The sequence below is a fragment of the Rhinoraja longicauda genome, chromosome 22 (assembly GCF_053455715.1).
Source record: "Rhinoraja longicauda isolate Sanriku21f chromosome 22, sRhiLon1.1, whole genome shotgun sequence".
Classification (NCBI taxonomy): domain Eukaryota; kingdom Metazoa; phylum Chordata; class Chondrichthyes; order Rajiformes; family Arhynchobatidae; genus Rhinoraja; species Rhinoraja longicauda.
This window is the reverse complement of record NC_135974.1, coordinates 28,719,185-28,735,729: the sequence shown is the minus strand read 5'-3', so window position 1 is coordinate 28,735,729 and position 16,545 is coordinate 28,719,185. Positions and strand designations below refer to the sequence as shown.

The 16,545-nt window shown below is 42.1% G+C and overlaps 1 protein-coding gene across 1 annotated transcript in view; it reads left to right on the top strand.

The window, feature by feature from the left end:
• The first annotated feature begins 2,001 nt into the window (after positions 1 to 2,001).
• Positions 2,002 to 16,545, top strand: part of slc9a8 (solute carrier family 9 member 8) — a 48,685-nt gene continuing 34,141 nt past the window's right edge. Inside the window, exons 1-6 of the mRNA XM_078419017.1 lie at positions 2,002 to 2,277; positions 5,096 to 5,286; positions 8,514 to 8,594; positions 9,575 to 9,633; positions 12,670 to 12,753; positions 13,420 to 13,521. Of these exons, the coding sequence (XP_078275143.1) occupies positions 2,081 to 2,277; positions 5,096 to 5,286; positions 8,514 to 8,594; positions 9,575 to 9,633; positions 12,670 to 12,753; positions 13,420 to 13,521 (714 nt within the window). The 5' untranslated portion in view covers positions 2,002 to 2,080. The remainder of the gene's footprint in view (positions 2,278 to 5,095; positions 5,287 to 8,513; positions 8,595 to 9,574; positions 9,634 to 12,669; positions 12,754 to 13,419; positions 13,522 to 16,545) is intronic.

Sequence of the window (16,545 nt, the reverse complement as noted above, 5' to 3'; positions counted from 1 at the left end):
AATACCTTTGATTTGTACCAGCATCTGCAGTTATTTTCTTATATATAGTGTAGATTATGTGCAAGTTGATGAGAGATGGTCTTGGCATTAAGTTCAACACATACATTGTGGGCTGAAGGCTGCACTTATGCTGCACTATTCTATGTTAAAAACCAGTAAAAACTCTTAATGCATTCATTATTGCTAATGTTATACCCCCAAAAAAGAAATATAGTGCTGGAGTAACTCAGCAGGTCAGGTAGCATCTCTGGAGAACATGGATGTGTGACATTTCGGGTCGGGACCCTTCTTCAGACGGATGAAGAAGGGTCCCGTCCCTAAACATCACCTATCCATGTTTTCCAGAGATGTTGCCTGACCTGATGAGTTGCTCCAGCATCTGCCTCTCCTTGTTTCTAGTGTTACCCCCAGCAGCTAAACACCTCCCTTTCTCCATACACATAGCACCATAGCCACTCTTGTACCTCCCTCATGTGATATCTCTTTCATTGACGATGCACGGTATAGCTGTTTGGGGAACCTAAATACTGAGCATTGCAGCTCTTTAACATCAGGCTGGTCATTCCAGGGTGAATTCTGCCAATAATTAATCTGGTTATCTAGTTATCTGTGATAGACACAAAAAAACTGGAGTAACTCAGCGGGAGAGGCAGCATCTCTGGAGAGAAGGAATGGGTCTGAAGAAGGGTCTTGGCCTGAAACGTCACCCATTCCTTCTCTCCATAGATGCTGCCTGTCCCGCTGAGTTACTCCAGATTTTTGTGTCTATCTTCGGTTTAAACCAGCATCTGCAGTTCCTTCTTGCACATAGTTATCCTTTATTCTAGGTGTGGACTCTTACACATCGGTAAGACCAAACGTAGACTGGGCAATCGTTTCGCTGAATACCTTCACTCAGTCCACCTTGGCCTATGTGATCTCCCGGTTGCCAAACACTTTAACTCCCCTCCCCTTCCCTGGGCTTCCTCCATTGTCAGAGTGAGGCCAAACGCAAATTGGAAAAATAGCACCTTATATTTCGTTTGGGCAGTTTACAACCCAGCTGTATGAATATTGATTGCTCTAACTTCAATTAACCCTTGCATCCCCTCTCTCTCTGTCCCCGTCCCCCCCACCCTAGTCATTGTACGATTTTACTGTCGTCCTGGTGAATTTCATTGTGTAACTCGTTAACACCCAGCCCACTGCCAACAAAGGACTGTTTCCTTGATCATTGTTACTTTTTTGCATGTCTTTCATTCATTTGTTCTAAACATCACGGTCTATATCTCTCGTTTCCCTCTCCCCTAACACTCAGTCTGAGGAAAGATTTCAATTCGAAACGTCACCTATTATTTTTCTCCAGAGATGCTGCTTGACCCACTGAGTTACTCCAGCATTTTGTGTCTATCTTCAGTGTAAACCAGCATCTGCAGTTCCTTGCTCCACATTTTGTCTGGCGGTAATTACCTCGGCTACAATGTAAATTGTAGTCCAGCCTGTGATTGGCAGACTCTGTCATTCGTTTGGGCAGCTTACAATCTAGCGGTGTGATTATTGATTTCTCTAACTTCAAGTAACCCTTGCTTTCCCTCTCTCTCCATCCTTCCCCTACCCTAGTCCTCCAGCTAGTTTCACTGTCCTCCTGTTTAATTTTACTCTCTGCCTCCTTGTCATCTTCCCTCAGCCAACAATGAACCATTCTACATTTCCTTATCAGCGTCTGCTTTGATCTGTCATTTTCACACCTTACCATTCCATATCTCTAGCCTCCTCTTCCCCTGACTCTCAGTTTAAAGAAGGGCCTCGACCCAAAACGTCACCTATGCTTTTCTCAAGAGATGCAGCCTGTCCCACTGAGTTACTCCAGCAGGTTGTGTCTATCTCAGGTGTGAACCAGCATCCCTGCAGGTAGGTAATTACCTGGGCGCCGCGGTGCGCGCTGGGAGTTGTAGTCTATGCCTGTGATATGCTGACTCCATCTCCCAGAATGCCGAGCGGGTAAACAGCAACGAAGCCGGAAGTGCGGCGGGAGTCCTGACCAGGCGGGGAGAGGAGTGAAGTTTCCTTCATCCTCGCTGGACGCGGTCGGAGGAGTGCGATGGCGACGGCGACGAGGAGGTCGTGTGCTGCCTTCGCGGCGCTCACCCTGACCGTACTGTGCGGCCGTTTCCTCTGCAACGAGCCCCCCAAGGTGGTGGTCCCGGCCCCGGCCCCGGCCGCGGGCCAGAACCCGCAGGAGCCGAGCGGCCGCTCTGCAGCTGAAGGAGGAGGAGCCCCTGGTGCAAAGCAGGACAGGTGGGTGCTCCAGTGTATAGACAGACACCTGTGCCATCACTTTGGGGACTCCCTCACAAATCATTATCACTTAAGATGTTGCTTGGACTTACTGAAGAGGTGGACTGTGCAGTAATACTTTAAAACTCACTTGTGAGCAGTAATATTTTATAACCCACTTGTGCACAGTAATACTTCAAAACTGACTTGTGTGCAGTAACACTTCATAACCCACTTGTACAGAACTTAAGAGAGACTGTCTGAAGAAGGGTCTCGACCCGAGACATCACCCATTCCCTTCTCCAGAGATGCTGCCTGTCCTGCTAAGTTACTCCAGCATTTTGTGTCTACCTTCCTGTACAGAGCTTCAGATAAGTGCTTGGACCACTGGAGATGTGTTAAAAAGAACTGCAGATGCTGGTTTAAAAGAAGGGTCTCGACCCGAAATGTTACCTATTCCTTTTCTCCAGAGATACTGTCTGAACTGCTGAGTTGCTCCAGCTTTTTGTGTATGTTTGGACTGTTGGAGAGGCACGTTGTGCAAAGTAATACTTCATAACCCAGTTGTGCAGAATAATAATTCATAAAGATAGACACAAAATGCCGGTGTAACTCAGCTGGTCAGGCAGCATCTCTGGAGAGAAGGAATAGGTGACATTTCGGGTTGAGACGTCGTTTCAACAGACCAACACTTCATAACCCAGTCGTAGAACTCTACTCGCTGGAGTATGGAAGGATAAGGAGGGGATCTCATTGAAGCCTAACGAATAAAGAAAGGTTTAGAAAGAGTGAATGTGTAGAGGATGTTTTCAGTAGTGGGACAGCCTCAGAATAAAAGGACGGACCTTTGGAATGGAGATGCGCAGGAATTTCTTTAGCCAGAGGGTGGTGAGTTTGTGGAATTCATTGCCATAGACATGTGTCGATAGCTTATTGATTAAGGTTATAGGGAGAAGGCAGGAGAGTGAGGTTGAGAGGGAAGAATAGATCAGCCATCACTTTGATCAAATGGTGGAACAGACATGATGGGCCCAATGGTCTAATTCTTCTCCTATGTCTTATGGTCTGAAGATCTGGTAACCAATTCTCAACCCAGGAAATGTTGACACTTCACACTGGCAACTTTCTTTTGAAGTTGATTGATTGAGAAACATTGCACTGCATTTTAAGTTACTCTTACAATTGTCCTAAAAGTTTGGTTATTGTGAAAACATTTTTCGAGCTGGTAGAGTTAGACGTTTTCTGTAAGGCTTTTTTTTCTTTATTTGAGTTGACTATCATTTTGAGCCTTGCTAGCACATTTCATCTCTTTCTTTGAAGAGTAATTTTATTCTATGACAAACCTTATCAGGTAAGAAAGAATAAGCGACAATCCTTTTTACCAATGTTGAATGCTTTTTTTCCGCATTATGTAAAGCTGCGCATAATAAAATGTGTTCTAAGTGAGTACATAGAAACATAGAAACATAGAAAATAGGTGCAGGAGTAGGCCATTCGGCCCTTCGAGCCTGCACCGCCATTCAATATGATCATGGCTGATCACCCAGCTCAGTAGCCTGTACCTGCCTTCTCTCCATACCCCCTGATCCCTTTAGCAAAAAGGGCCACATCTAACTCCCTCTTAAATATAGCCAATAAATTTGTAAATTGGGCAAGGCAGTCTAACGAGTGTTTTTCTTTGATGATAGTCAATATGCTGAATTGTTTTTTTTCCTCAAGTTTATCATCCAATATATCGTAGGAATAGATATATTTTGCAAACATTAAATATATTTTTTTAGAACTAGTTGTGCTGTTTCGGGTTCCCAAATAGTAATTTTAGTGTTGTGGTATCAAGTGTCGTAAGCTTGCAATGTACAAATATCCAAATATGAATGGTTTCATTGTAAGGAGAACACCAGTTTACTTTGGGCATAGTGTTTGACTTGGTGAACATTTGCCTCTACTTTAATAGATAGTGTTTTGTTCCTGTTAGCAATTATTGTAGTCCATTAACCAGAAAATGTAATTTAACACCAACCAGAAATGTGACAGATCTTCCATAACATTAAAAATAAAATGTCAGCTGGTGAAAGCAAAGTTGATACAATCTAAATTAATTATTTATACAGGTTTAAGGTGAGAGTTGAAGGATTTAATAGGGACCTATTCACATAAAACGTAGTGGGTATAAAAATGGACTGCCTGATGAGGTCGTTGAGGCAGGTACTATCACAACATTTTAAAAGACATTTGGTTAGGTACATGCATAAGGAAGGTTTAGAAGGATATGGGCTAAATGCAGGCAGGTGGGACTAGTGTAGATGGGCTATTTTGGTCAGCATTGGCAAGTTGGACCGAAGGGCCTGTTTCCATGCTGTATGACTCTATTTGTTTGTATATACTCGCCAATGGAAATGTGGTATATGCCGAGCGGTGTTGTTCAAAGAAGGGGGCGGTGCAGCGGTAGAGTTGCTACCTTGCAGTGCCAGAGACCTGGGTTTGATCCTGATCTGTATGGAGTTTGCACATTATATCTTTGGCCGTGTGGATTTTCTCCGGGTGCTCCGGTTTCCTCCCACATTCGAAAGATGTGCTGGTTTGCAGGTTAATTGGCTTCTATAGATTGTCCCTGGTCTGTGAGCTGGAACGAGTATATGGTTGATTGCTTGTCAGCACAGACTCGGTGGGCTGATGGGCCTATTTCCATACTGCATCTCTGAACTAAATATAATTATGTACTGTTATTGGATTATATGATTTATTTGAATAGATACAGTTTGCAGATTGAGGTGGATGTTCGACCTGAAAAATATTGAATCATTCATTTTCCAGCTGTTTTGTGTTTTGCACATTTCAGGTTATCGAATACTACTGGGGACCAAAATGGCACATTGCAAGTCACCTCCATCCCCATTATCGCAGTCACTACTCCAAAACCACCTCCAGAAACTCCACCAAAACCTATACTCCACCTGCAGACAGGGGCTGAGGCACAACAAGAAGAACAATCAAGTGGGATGACTATTTTCTTTAGTCTTCTTATATTGGGTATGTCACTGGTACAATATTTTCTCAATTATTATTTTGGATGTATTTTTCTCGGAAGCAACTCACAATCTGCTGGATGAAGGAGACACATCAATCATCGTCACTGAATCATTGTGTCATACAGAGTGGAAACAGACCCTGTGGCCCAACTTGCCCACGCCCTCCAACATGTCCCATCTACACTAGTCCCACCTGCCTGTGTTTGGCCGATATCCTTCTAAACCTGTCCTATCCATGCACCAGTCTACATGTTCCTTAAATATTGCAATCGTACCTGCCTCAACTACCACTTCCGGCAGCTTGTTCCATGCACCCACCATTCTTTCTGTAAAAACAAGTTACCTCTCAGGTGCCTGTTTAATCTTTCCCCCCTCACCTTGAACCTATATCTTCAGGTTCTCGATTCCCTTACATTGGGCAAGAGAATGTATTAATTATACTGTGCATGTAACCGATCTATTCCTCTATTGTTATTGTACACCTCTATAAGATCACCCCTCTTCCTCCTGCACTCCAAGGAATAGAGTCCGATCTCTCCCTGTAGCTCAGGCCCTCAAGTCCTTGCAACATCATCGTAATTCCTCTCTGCACCCTTTCCAGCTTGACAACATCAAACATGGTTCTTCCAGCAGATTGCTTACTGCTCCAGATTCTAGCTTCTATATTGTGTGTCTTGTTTTCTTCTCGAAGGTTATGATCATTAAAATATTGGGAGCTGCTGATTTAGTCTAGTTTACAATTACCGTTGTAATTCTCATTGTAATGTTGACATTTAATAAGTAAGGTTCATCACATTAAGTAATCTTATTTTCATAACTCTGGATCTGCATAATTGAAGTATTTTCATAATAGTTCTCAAACTGCATTACATTTAAAGAGAGCTGTTTTTTTTGTTACCATCTGTCTTATCAACCAAGTTTTTCCTCTTTAAATTTATTAACTATTTTCTTTGACTCTTTCAAAAGAAAGTTGATATGCTGTAGAAATGAGAAACGGATAGAAGACTTCAGAATATCTGTGAAAGTCAACTTTATACCCACTAACTTGTATCAGGTCATGAGCGATCATTTCTATTGCTTGATTATCAACCAAATATCTGTTTTAAAAATAAAATATTGAATGCAATTTATTTTGAAAACCTGTTTAAATTTTAAAAAAAAAGAATGATAAATACCATATTCTCAATACACATATGACAATGTGGCCAAATTCTGCCCTAATTCCATTTACAAGTTTGCAGTGACACCTATGTAGTGGGCTAGATCTCGAACGAGAATGAATTAGAGTACAGGAAAGAGATAGTTAAGTAGCATCACAAAATGCTGGAGTAACTCAGCAGGTCAGGCAGCATCTCTGGAGAGAAACGGGTGACGTTTCGGGTCGAGACCCTTCTTCAGACTGTAGACGTCTTCCATCAGTCTGAACAAGGGTCTCGACCCGAAACGTCACCCATTCCTTCTCTCCAGAGATGCTGCCTGACCCGCTGAGTTACTCCAGCATTTTGTGATATTTTCGATTTGTACCAGCATCTGTAGTTATTTTCCTACACGAGTTAAGTAGCATGGTGTCAAAGACAACAACGACTCCCTCGATGTCAACAAAGGTGAAGTGGCTAGTCATTGACTTCAGGAAGTGCGATGGTGTACACAACCAACCTGCATCAATGTGCTGAAATATAGATTGTCAAGAGCTTCAAGTTCCTAGGCATAAATATCACCAGATATTTATCCTGGTCCAACTACTTTGATGCTATAGTAAAAAAAGTACATCAATGCCTCCACTTCCTCAGAAGACTGAAGAGATTTGGCTCCAATGACACTTAGCAGTTTCTACAGATACACCGTGGAAAGCATCCATGGGGATGCATCACAGCTTGGTTAGGCAACCACACTGCTTGAGACTGCAAGAAATTGCAGAGAGTTGTGGGCATTGCCCGGTCCGTCGCTTAAGCCAGCCTCCCCATGTTCTGCTCCCCTCCATCAACTTCATCTACTCTATCATACATGTCACACAGCCAACATAATCAAGGACAACTCGCAGCCCGGTCATTCACTTATCTACCATCTACAGTCAGGCAGAAGATACAAAAGCTTGAAAACATGTACCACCAACTTCCCGGTAACTTTTTGATGCCCTTGATTTTCTGTGTTCATATGTTTCTTTAAAATCCTCCCAATTTCTCTGGACCAATTCCTTTGGTTTGGTGGAGTGAGGGGATGGGGGGTTGATAAGCAGATGGTCTGAGATGAAAGCAAAGGCCAGAGATGAAATGAGAAAAAGTGTGAGATTGGGATAGAAGAGGTGCAGATTATGAAGCCAGAAGGGGTATATAGGTGGGAGGGAATAGCAAGGGAGGGAGAAGGGGAGAACTGGGTATGAATTCAGGTGGAGCAAACAAAAAGAGCGGGGGGGGGGGGGGGGGGAGAGAGGGATGTAAGGTTAATTGCAGGTTAGTTACCAAAGCACACCTCCAGATTCAGCAATAGTTTTTTCCCAGCTGTTATCAGGCAACTGATCCATTCTGTCAACAACTAGAGAACGGTCCTGAGCTGCTGTCAATCTCATTGGTGACCCTTGAACTATCTTTCATTGGACTTTACTGGACTTTATCGTGCCCAAATCGTTATTCAAGTTATTCCCCACATCATGTATCTGTACCATGTGGACGGCTTGTTTGTAATCATGTGTAGTCTTTCTGCTGACCGGTTAACACGTTACAAAAGCTTTTCATTGTACCTCGGTACACATGACAATAAACTAAACTAAACCTAAAATTGGAGAATTCACTGCTCATACCATTGGGTTATAAGCTACCCAAGTCAGAGGGTGGTGAATCTGTAGAATTCGTTACCACAGAAGGTTGTGGAGGCCAAGTCAATGGATATTTTTTTAAGGCGGAGATATTCTTGATTAGTACAGGTGTCCAGGGTTACGGGGAGAAGGCAGGAGAATGAGGTTAAGAGGGAAAGACAGATTACCCATGATCGAATGGTGGAGTAGACTTGATGGGCTGAATGGACTAATTCTGCTCCTATCACTTATGAGCTGATAAATATAAAGTGCTGCGCCACCATTTTTCATGTGGCCTCTCTCTCGTTCAGCCTCGTTGCTTCAGATCTTGTTTTCCTTGCTTGGTGTTCTAACAATGTCAGCCATATCTTTCATATCTAACCTTGTTTTCTCTCTCCCCCCCCCCCCCCCCCCCCCCCCCCCACCCTATTTTACAGCTATTTGCATCATATTGGTGCGGCTGCTGATCAAATACAAACTGCATTTTCTTCCAGAAAGTGTGGCCGTGGTGTCTTTGGGTAAGCTTGCTATTAATTCTATTTGATACATTTAGCAGCATCAAACATAGTTGAAAGAGTGAAGGTAGGTATCTTGCTAAGAGGAAAATTGTTTTGTGGTAATCTGTTCTCCTGTTTGAAATTTCCTAGTGCATTTTGGAATATATTTGATGTTCACATTTCTGGTCAGAATCAATCACTTTCTGATGCCTCAAGGTACAATCATTATTAAACCATGCACTTGGATTCTCAAAGTACTCTTGGCCTTGCTATAGTACCCTCTCTAAACTTGACGTCTATAAAATATTGATGCCTGATTGCTAACTCTCACTTTGTTCAAACCATGTATCATTTTATGCTGTGGACGCAAAGTGCTGGAGTAACTCAGCGGGACAGGCAGTATCTCTGGAGAAGGTCTTGTACCGAAACGTCACCCATTCCCTCTCTCCAGAGATGCTGTCTTTCCCTCTGAGATACTCCAGCTTTTTGTGTCGATCTTCGATTTCAACCAGCATCTGCAGTTTCTTCCTACACATCTCTGGAGAACTGGATAGGTGATGTTTTGAGTCCTGGTCGAACAGCATCTTTAAAAAAATTTTTTTTTAATCCTTTCTAGTTTTCATAGTTTTAACTACTTATCTCTGTAATCTCCCCAGGCCAACAACTCCCTGAGACATCTGTGTTGTCTTAATTCTAGTCAAGTTACGCCAAATGCAATCATTCCAGCATCTTCAGACTCTGTACAGGTATTCGTCAATTAAACAAATTTTCACTCCAATGCTGTTCACTAGTCACTGAAACAAACGGTGCATCACTCTCTGCACATAGGAGTACACTGGATCAAAAAGCATTTTGCTCAGCTTTTCCAACACTGTAAGGATATTTTATGATGCTCATGTAGAATGGCTCTGGATATAAGCCGAATTAAAGGTCGTGTATCAATCTAAATTATTTGCTCTTTCTTAATCTATCCAACCATTTTCTTTCCATTTTTCTCATAGGAATCTTAATGGGTGCTGTGATTAAACTTATAGAATCGCAACACTGGGCCAACTGGAAGGTAATCTTCAAGCGGTATTCTTTTAGTAAAATCTTCCTTTGTCTGGAATCTTCCCAACAGTTTACAGTTTAGTTTATTGTCACGAGGCACTGTGGAAAGTTTTTTGTTGCGTGCTATCCAGTAAGTGGAAATACAATACATTTTTTAAAAATCAAAAAATACTTTATTCAAGAAATAAATATATACAAAACATGTTCCTTCCAAAACTCCGTCTGACATTCTCGGGGGCTATACATACATTCACTACATACATTCAATACACCAATTACGTAAAATTACCCCCCCCACCCTTGCCACTCATGTGGCCAACTGGTGTGGAATCCCTTCCCTTATTTGGAGGGGCGTCTCCATCACACCCTGCCCCCCATGTCCAGCAGCGGAAGGACCCTAGACTGTGGTCCTCCCCCACAGAGCCTTGGCGTTGGCTGCTCCAAGCTTCAGTGCGTCCCTCAGCATGTACTCCTGCAGTCTGCAGCGGGCCAGTCGGCATCATTCTCCGACGAACATCTTGCTCCGCTGGGAGGTCAATAAAGCTCGGGCAGACCAAAGAGCGTCTTTCACCGAGTTGATGACCTTCGATGTCAGTCTCTGAATGTGTCTTTGGGAACAGTCCGTAAATCACAGAGTCCTCTGTGACGGAGCTGTTCGGAATAAATCGTGACAGGGACCCTTGCAAACCTCACCAGACTCTCTTTTCAAATCCACACTCTGCAAAGAGGTGGGCAACCGTCTCCTCTCCATAGCAGTCGTCCCGAGGGCAGCGTGCGCTGGTAGTGAGGTTCCGGCGGTGCAGGAAGGATCTGACTGGGAGGGCTCCCCTCACCACCAGCCAAGCCGGGTAGGTCTTGGTGCTTGTTGGTGAGTTCTGGCGATGAGGCATTTCGCCAGACAAGCTGGGCAGTCCACTCTGGAAACCACGCCACAGGATCCATGGAGTCACGTTCCGTGCTGACCACTGCCCGATGGACTTGTGGTCAATGGTGTTCGTCTGGAAGAACCTTTCCACGAATGACAGATGGTGCAGCAATGTCCAGCTGATTACAATCGGACCATTTACAGTGTACACAAATATGATAAGGGAATAATGTTTAGTGCAAGTTAAAGCCAGCAAAGTCCAATCAAGGATAGTATGAGGGTCACAAAAGAGGTAGATAGTAATCTATAAATATTTTGATCTTCAGCTCCCTAAAACAAAGACTATTAAGTTTGAACTAGCGGTGACAACAATATTGAAGTTAAATGTACAGATTCTGGTCTTTAGCTTTTCCTGTATTTAAGTACTTTGAATACTCTTTCCCAACCTATTGTCAATGCCAGGCTGCAATAATCGCAAATAACCAATACACAGATTGTACACAAATATAATTTGTATTGTTCCATACACAAAACCATGGAACAAACATTATGACCAATTGTTACTTTTGCCGTGAGCTCTTAGTTTTACTGTTAGATACTAATGCTTATGATCCCTTTTTGATTTCAACATTTCAGTCGGGTTGAAGGACCTTCGTATAGATGAGTGCAATGGACATTTGAGAAATATGTTAGTTGCTTTCCCTAGGCCTTTTTTAATTTACAAGCTAATCTTGCAGTCTAATTATGCGACTGTTTCCACTTCTACAATTCTACCTAGAAGTTGGTTCCATGTTTCGCCCTTTTTTATCATGAGTTACCTGGTACTCACATTTTACAATGTCACCATGTTTTGAATTTACGATCTTAATTTAAAGTAGCACTTACTTGGCTTCCATACTGTAGACTTCTTTTATACACCTTTTTGAAAAAATGCATTTTAGTCTACAGTGATACACATTCATATATAAGTCATTATGTACTGGACAGATTATGGTCCCTTGATTGTGTGGTGGGTTTTTAAATTTATTTATTACATCTTTAGAAATATTTTTTTCTAATATATTCATAACTATAACCTGTGAAATGTGAAAATTGCTGAGGACAACTCTAAGATGAGAGTTTATTTGTACCTTGATTGGAAAGGATTGGGTGCATACAAGTGGCAAACATTATATAATGAATGCTAAATATTAGTATTTTTCAAGGGTAATCCTGTGCGTGGTTTGTTCGTGTGTGTGTGTTTGTGCATGTGTGTGCTATTCTATTTCCTTCCAAGTTATGATTTAATTACCAATTTTAAGTTCTACTTATGAGATAGAAAGATTGAGGGGGTGAATACACTGGAGCTTATAGACTGATTAACCTCACACTTCTTGCTGGAAAATTACAGGGATCTATAATTAAGATTAGAATAAATTGAATACTTTAAATTATTTATAGAAAGAACCTCGTCAATTTATGAATTAAGAGGGTCAGGCCAAGCAAGTAAGTGCAGGTGCTTTGAAATATACTTAATTACAAGAATACTCACCTGTTTTTCTGCCAGGGAAGAGGTGGGCACAATTGGCCATCCAGGATAAAATGAAACATAAGGCATCCTCTCTTTTTGTACAGTCTTTGTATATTTTAAACATCTCCAAGGAGCTCAATGTTTACCAATTGGTGCCACAGTGGGCGGCATGGTGGCACTGTGGTCGAGTTGCTGCCTTACAGCGCCAGAGACTCGGGTTCAATCCTGACTGTGGGTGCTGTCTGTATGGAGTTTATACGTCCTCCCTGTGACCATGTGGGTTTTCCCCGGGTGCTCTGGTTTCCCTCCACATTCCAAGGATGTGCAAGTTTGCAGATTAATTGGCTTCGGTAAAGTTTGTAAATTGTCCTAAGTGTGTGGGGTAGTGGTAGTGTCCGGGCTGATCGTTGGTCGGTGCAGACTTAGTGGGCCGAAGGGCCTCTTTCCACGCTGTATCTCTAAACTAAACTAAACTTTATTAAACCGCATCCATTGGAGCCTGGTATAGGAGTAATGTACATGAGAAGTTGGACTTCCCAGAGTTGTCCCCAGAATAGCTGCCAGTCTTCAGCCAATTCGATTCACTCCATGTGATTTCAAGAAATGGTTAAAGCTATTGAATACAAGACCCATGCTGCTGAACAATAATCTATTTGTTTTTTATTCAATAGGAAGAAGAAATGTTTCGGCCAAACATGTTTTTTCTTTTGTTACTTCCACCCATCATATTTGAGTCTGGATATTCACTACACAAGGTAGGTGAAGGAGATGTAAAAACTGCAGGACAAACTGTGAGATATTTTGTCTTGTAATTATTTCTTCTGTCAGCTAGGTTTTTTAATCTATTCCTAATTTATTTGTGATTTTAACATAATTTAACAATGGATTTGAAGTGAGGTAGTGATTTTGGGAAGAATGTTTTGTGAATTTTAATATTTCGTCTTGGATCATTGTGTTCTTCCTGCTCATGCTCCATAGTCCCTTCAGGGTAATTAATTATATCTGAAAATTTGGGGTGGCACTAAAGGAAGGTCAGCAGGGTGCCACAGTGGTAGAGTTGCTGACTTTCAGCACCAGAGAGCCAAGTTCGATCTCGGGTGCTGTCTGGAGTTTGTATATTCTTCATGTGACCATGTGGGTTTCCTCCAGGTGTTCTGATTTCCTCCCACCTTCTAAAGACGTGCAGGTTTTATAGGTTAATTGGCTTTTGTAAACTGCCCCTAGTGTGTAGGATGTGAAAGTGGGATAACGTAGAATTAGTGTACGGGTGACCGATGGTCAGCGTGGACTCGGTGGGTCGAAGGGCCTGTTTCCACGTTGTATCTCTAAACTTTAAAAATTCAAACTCTAAATCATGACCAGCACATTCCCCTAACTGTTTTAAATGTAGTGGTGCTGAGAAAGCTTTTTTTCTATTTCAGGGAAATTTCTTCCAGAATATTGGATCCATTACCCTCTTTGCTGTATTTGGTACAGCAATTTCAGCTTTCGTTGTAGGTGGTGGAGTGTACTTTCTTGGTAAGGTAAGTTGACTAAACAAATAAACATAGAAAATAGGTGCAGGAGTAGGCCATTCGGCCCTTCGAGCCATCACCACCATTCAATATGATCATGGCTTATCATCCACAATCAGTAATCTGTTCCTGCTTTCTCCTCATATCCCTTGATTCTTTTGGCCCCCTCTCTTGAATGCATCCAGTGAATTGGCCTCCATTGCCTCCTGTGGCAGAGAATTCCACAGATTCACAACTCTCTGACTGAAAAAGTTTCTCCCCATCCCAGTCCGAAATGGCCTTCCCTTTATTCTTAATCTGTGACCCCTGGTTCTGGACTGCCCCAACGTGGACGACTACAAAGTTACCTTGGTTATTTGGCTCAATCTTCTATTCGATCTGGTCCTTTAAATAGAAACTCATCAGCAGAAATGCATCGTTAATATAATTTATATCGTGCATGCTTATACATTCTTTATTAGAACGGGTGTCAATGGTTATGGGGAGAAGGCAGGAAAATGGGATGAGGAAGCAGAGATCAGCCATGATTGAATGGCGGAATAGACTCGATGGGCTGAATGGCCTAATTCTACTCCTACAACTTGTGAACTTATAAACAATGCCAGTGTACCTGGAATATTGAGGAACTAAAATCAGCAATAAACGTTGGTGCAATTTGTATTCTTTAGTTTATTATTGTCGCGTGTACCGAGGTACTGGGAAAAGCTTTTTTGTTGCATGTTATCCGTTCAGCAAAAATACTACACATGATTACAATCAAGCTGTCCACAGTGGACGGATACAGGATAAAGGGTATAACATTTAGTGAAATATAAAGTCCAACTAAAGGTAGTTTGAAGATTTCCAATGAGGTAGATGGAAGGTCAGGACCGCTCTCTAGTTGGTGAGAGGACTGTTCAGTTGCCTGATAATAGATGGAAAGAACCTGAATCTGGAGGTGTGCATTTTTAAACTTCTGTACCTTTTGCCCGATGGGAGAGGGGTGAAAAGGGGGTGACCAGTTTGAGAGCAGTCCTTGAATATGCTGGTGACCTTTGTGAGGCAGGTGTGAAGTGTAGATGGAGTCAATGGATGGGACATTGATGTGAATGTTGATCTAAGCTGCATCCACAGCTCTATGCAATTTCTTGCGGACTTGGATGGAGCTGTTCCCAAACCATGCTGTGTAAGACTGGCATGAATTCTTTCTTGTCTGTCCTTGTTAAACTAATTTCTGAAAGACGTTCCTTATTAAAAGTTGATAGTTTGATGTAAAATAGTTATAAATAGGATTTATTGATATTTTGAAAGTTTTCCTGTATACCAAAGTCATGCTCACTGTTTTCATGGCGAGATTTTGTAGGTATTACAATAGATTCACGCGCTTGCTGTCACCTTACAGCTTGATTAAGCATTTACTGTAAATATATGGCTGCCTTCTTGCAAGTTATCTCATGAACCAGTTGCAGCATACAACACCTGCCAGACCTGTGGCTGGTGGTTGAGTTCCTTACTTTTCATAAGAAGTCCACAAAGGGAGGCAGCTCCACATATTTTCAGACTTGTCCCTTTTTAACAAAAAAAAAAAATCCAATAAAATGGTTTCATTAAAAAGAATTGGTTCCATTTGTAGGCAGATCATGTTTAACTATCAGCATTGCATGGGGCAATGGATGCCAGATATTCTGGAAGGTACTGTGATATATTAATGACATTCAACTGTGCCATAATTACTTAATAGAGCACTGAATTAGACAAGCAGATTATATAGGTCCATTAGACATTGTTACTCTGTGCTTTAAGTGCTGCTAACAAAATCAATAAACTAGAAATGGATTGGCACTGTACAACAAGTGTTGGAAGATGCTGCCTGTCCCGCTGAGTTACTCCAGCATTTTGTGGAGATGCTGCCTGTCGCATTGAGTTACTCCACCATTTTGTGTCTCCCTTTGATTTAAACCAGTATCTGCAGTTCTTTCTTGCACACGAGTAGGAAGGAACTACAGATGCTGGTTTATACTGAAGATGGATACAAAATGCTGGAGTAACTCATCGGGTCAGGCAGCATCTTTGGAGAAAAGGAATAGGTGACATTTCGGTTCAGAACCCTTCGTCAGATTGAATGATAGAGGTTGGGGTGGGGGGGGAAACCGAAGGCGAGAAAAGGCAAGAACAAATCAGGGCCTGCAACAGATAATCTCGGGAGCGGTGGAGCAAAGGTGAGCTAATGAGAAGGATAGTAGGACACAAACATTGGAACTTGACTAGGATGGGGGGGGGGGGGGGGAGATATTTAAAATGATAGAAATCAACATTCATAACACTGGGTTATAAGCTGACCAAGCAAAATATATCTGCATGTGTATCATGGGTCTGATAAAGTGAATATGTTGCTTTGCAAACAGTCCTCCTAATTATGTCTCCATGACAGAGTTCACAACTGTTGTGGTGTGTAAAACCCATTCATATTTTCAGCAGAGGTGGTTGAATGGCAGACATGGAACAAGAGGGTAAAACTAACTCTACATCCTTGTGCAAATTAATTGAATCAAGCTTACTCTCGGATATAACAAGTCAATATGAATATAGCAGGGCTATCCTTTATTCATTATCATTGTATCAATATGTCTTTAGTACCAAATTCTGACAGTTTCAGAGGATTTCTTCATCTCGAAACTGCAGCTGAATTATGGTCATGATGAGCTTCTGTTTCGTGGTGCAATCGTTTCCTTTCAGCCTCTTCTTGATAATTGACCACAAATTCAACATCGGATTCAGGGCTTGAGTTACCAGGCCGGTCCAGGACACTTATCCATGTTCGGCTGTAAAAATTGGGTCACAACCTTTGATGTGTGGCACTGTGCAAGAATATCTGGAATAACCCAGATGCATCTGGAAAAGACTTCACCATCTCCAGCACCACTCTTCTCCACGATAGATTGATATATATCGTGGCAATCTTATCATACCATCAACTGGGTGCAGCAGACCGAGACGGTAGCAGCTAAAACAACTCCAGAACGTCTTCTTTTCAGGATGTTTGGTGAACTGTTC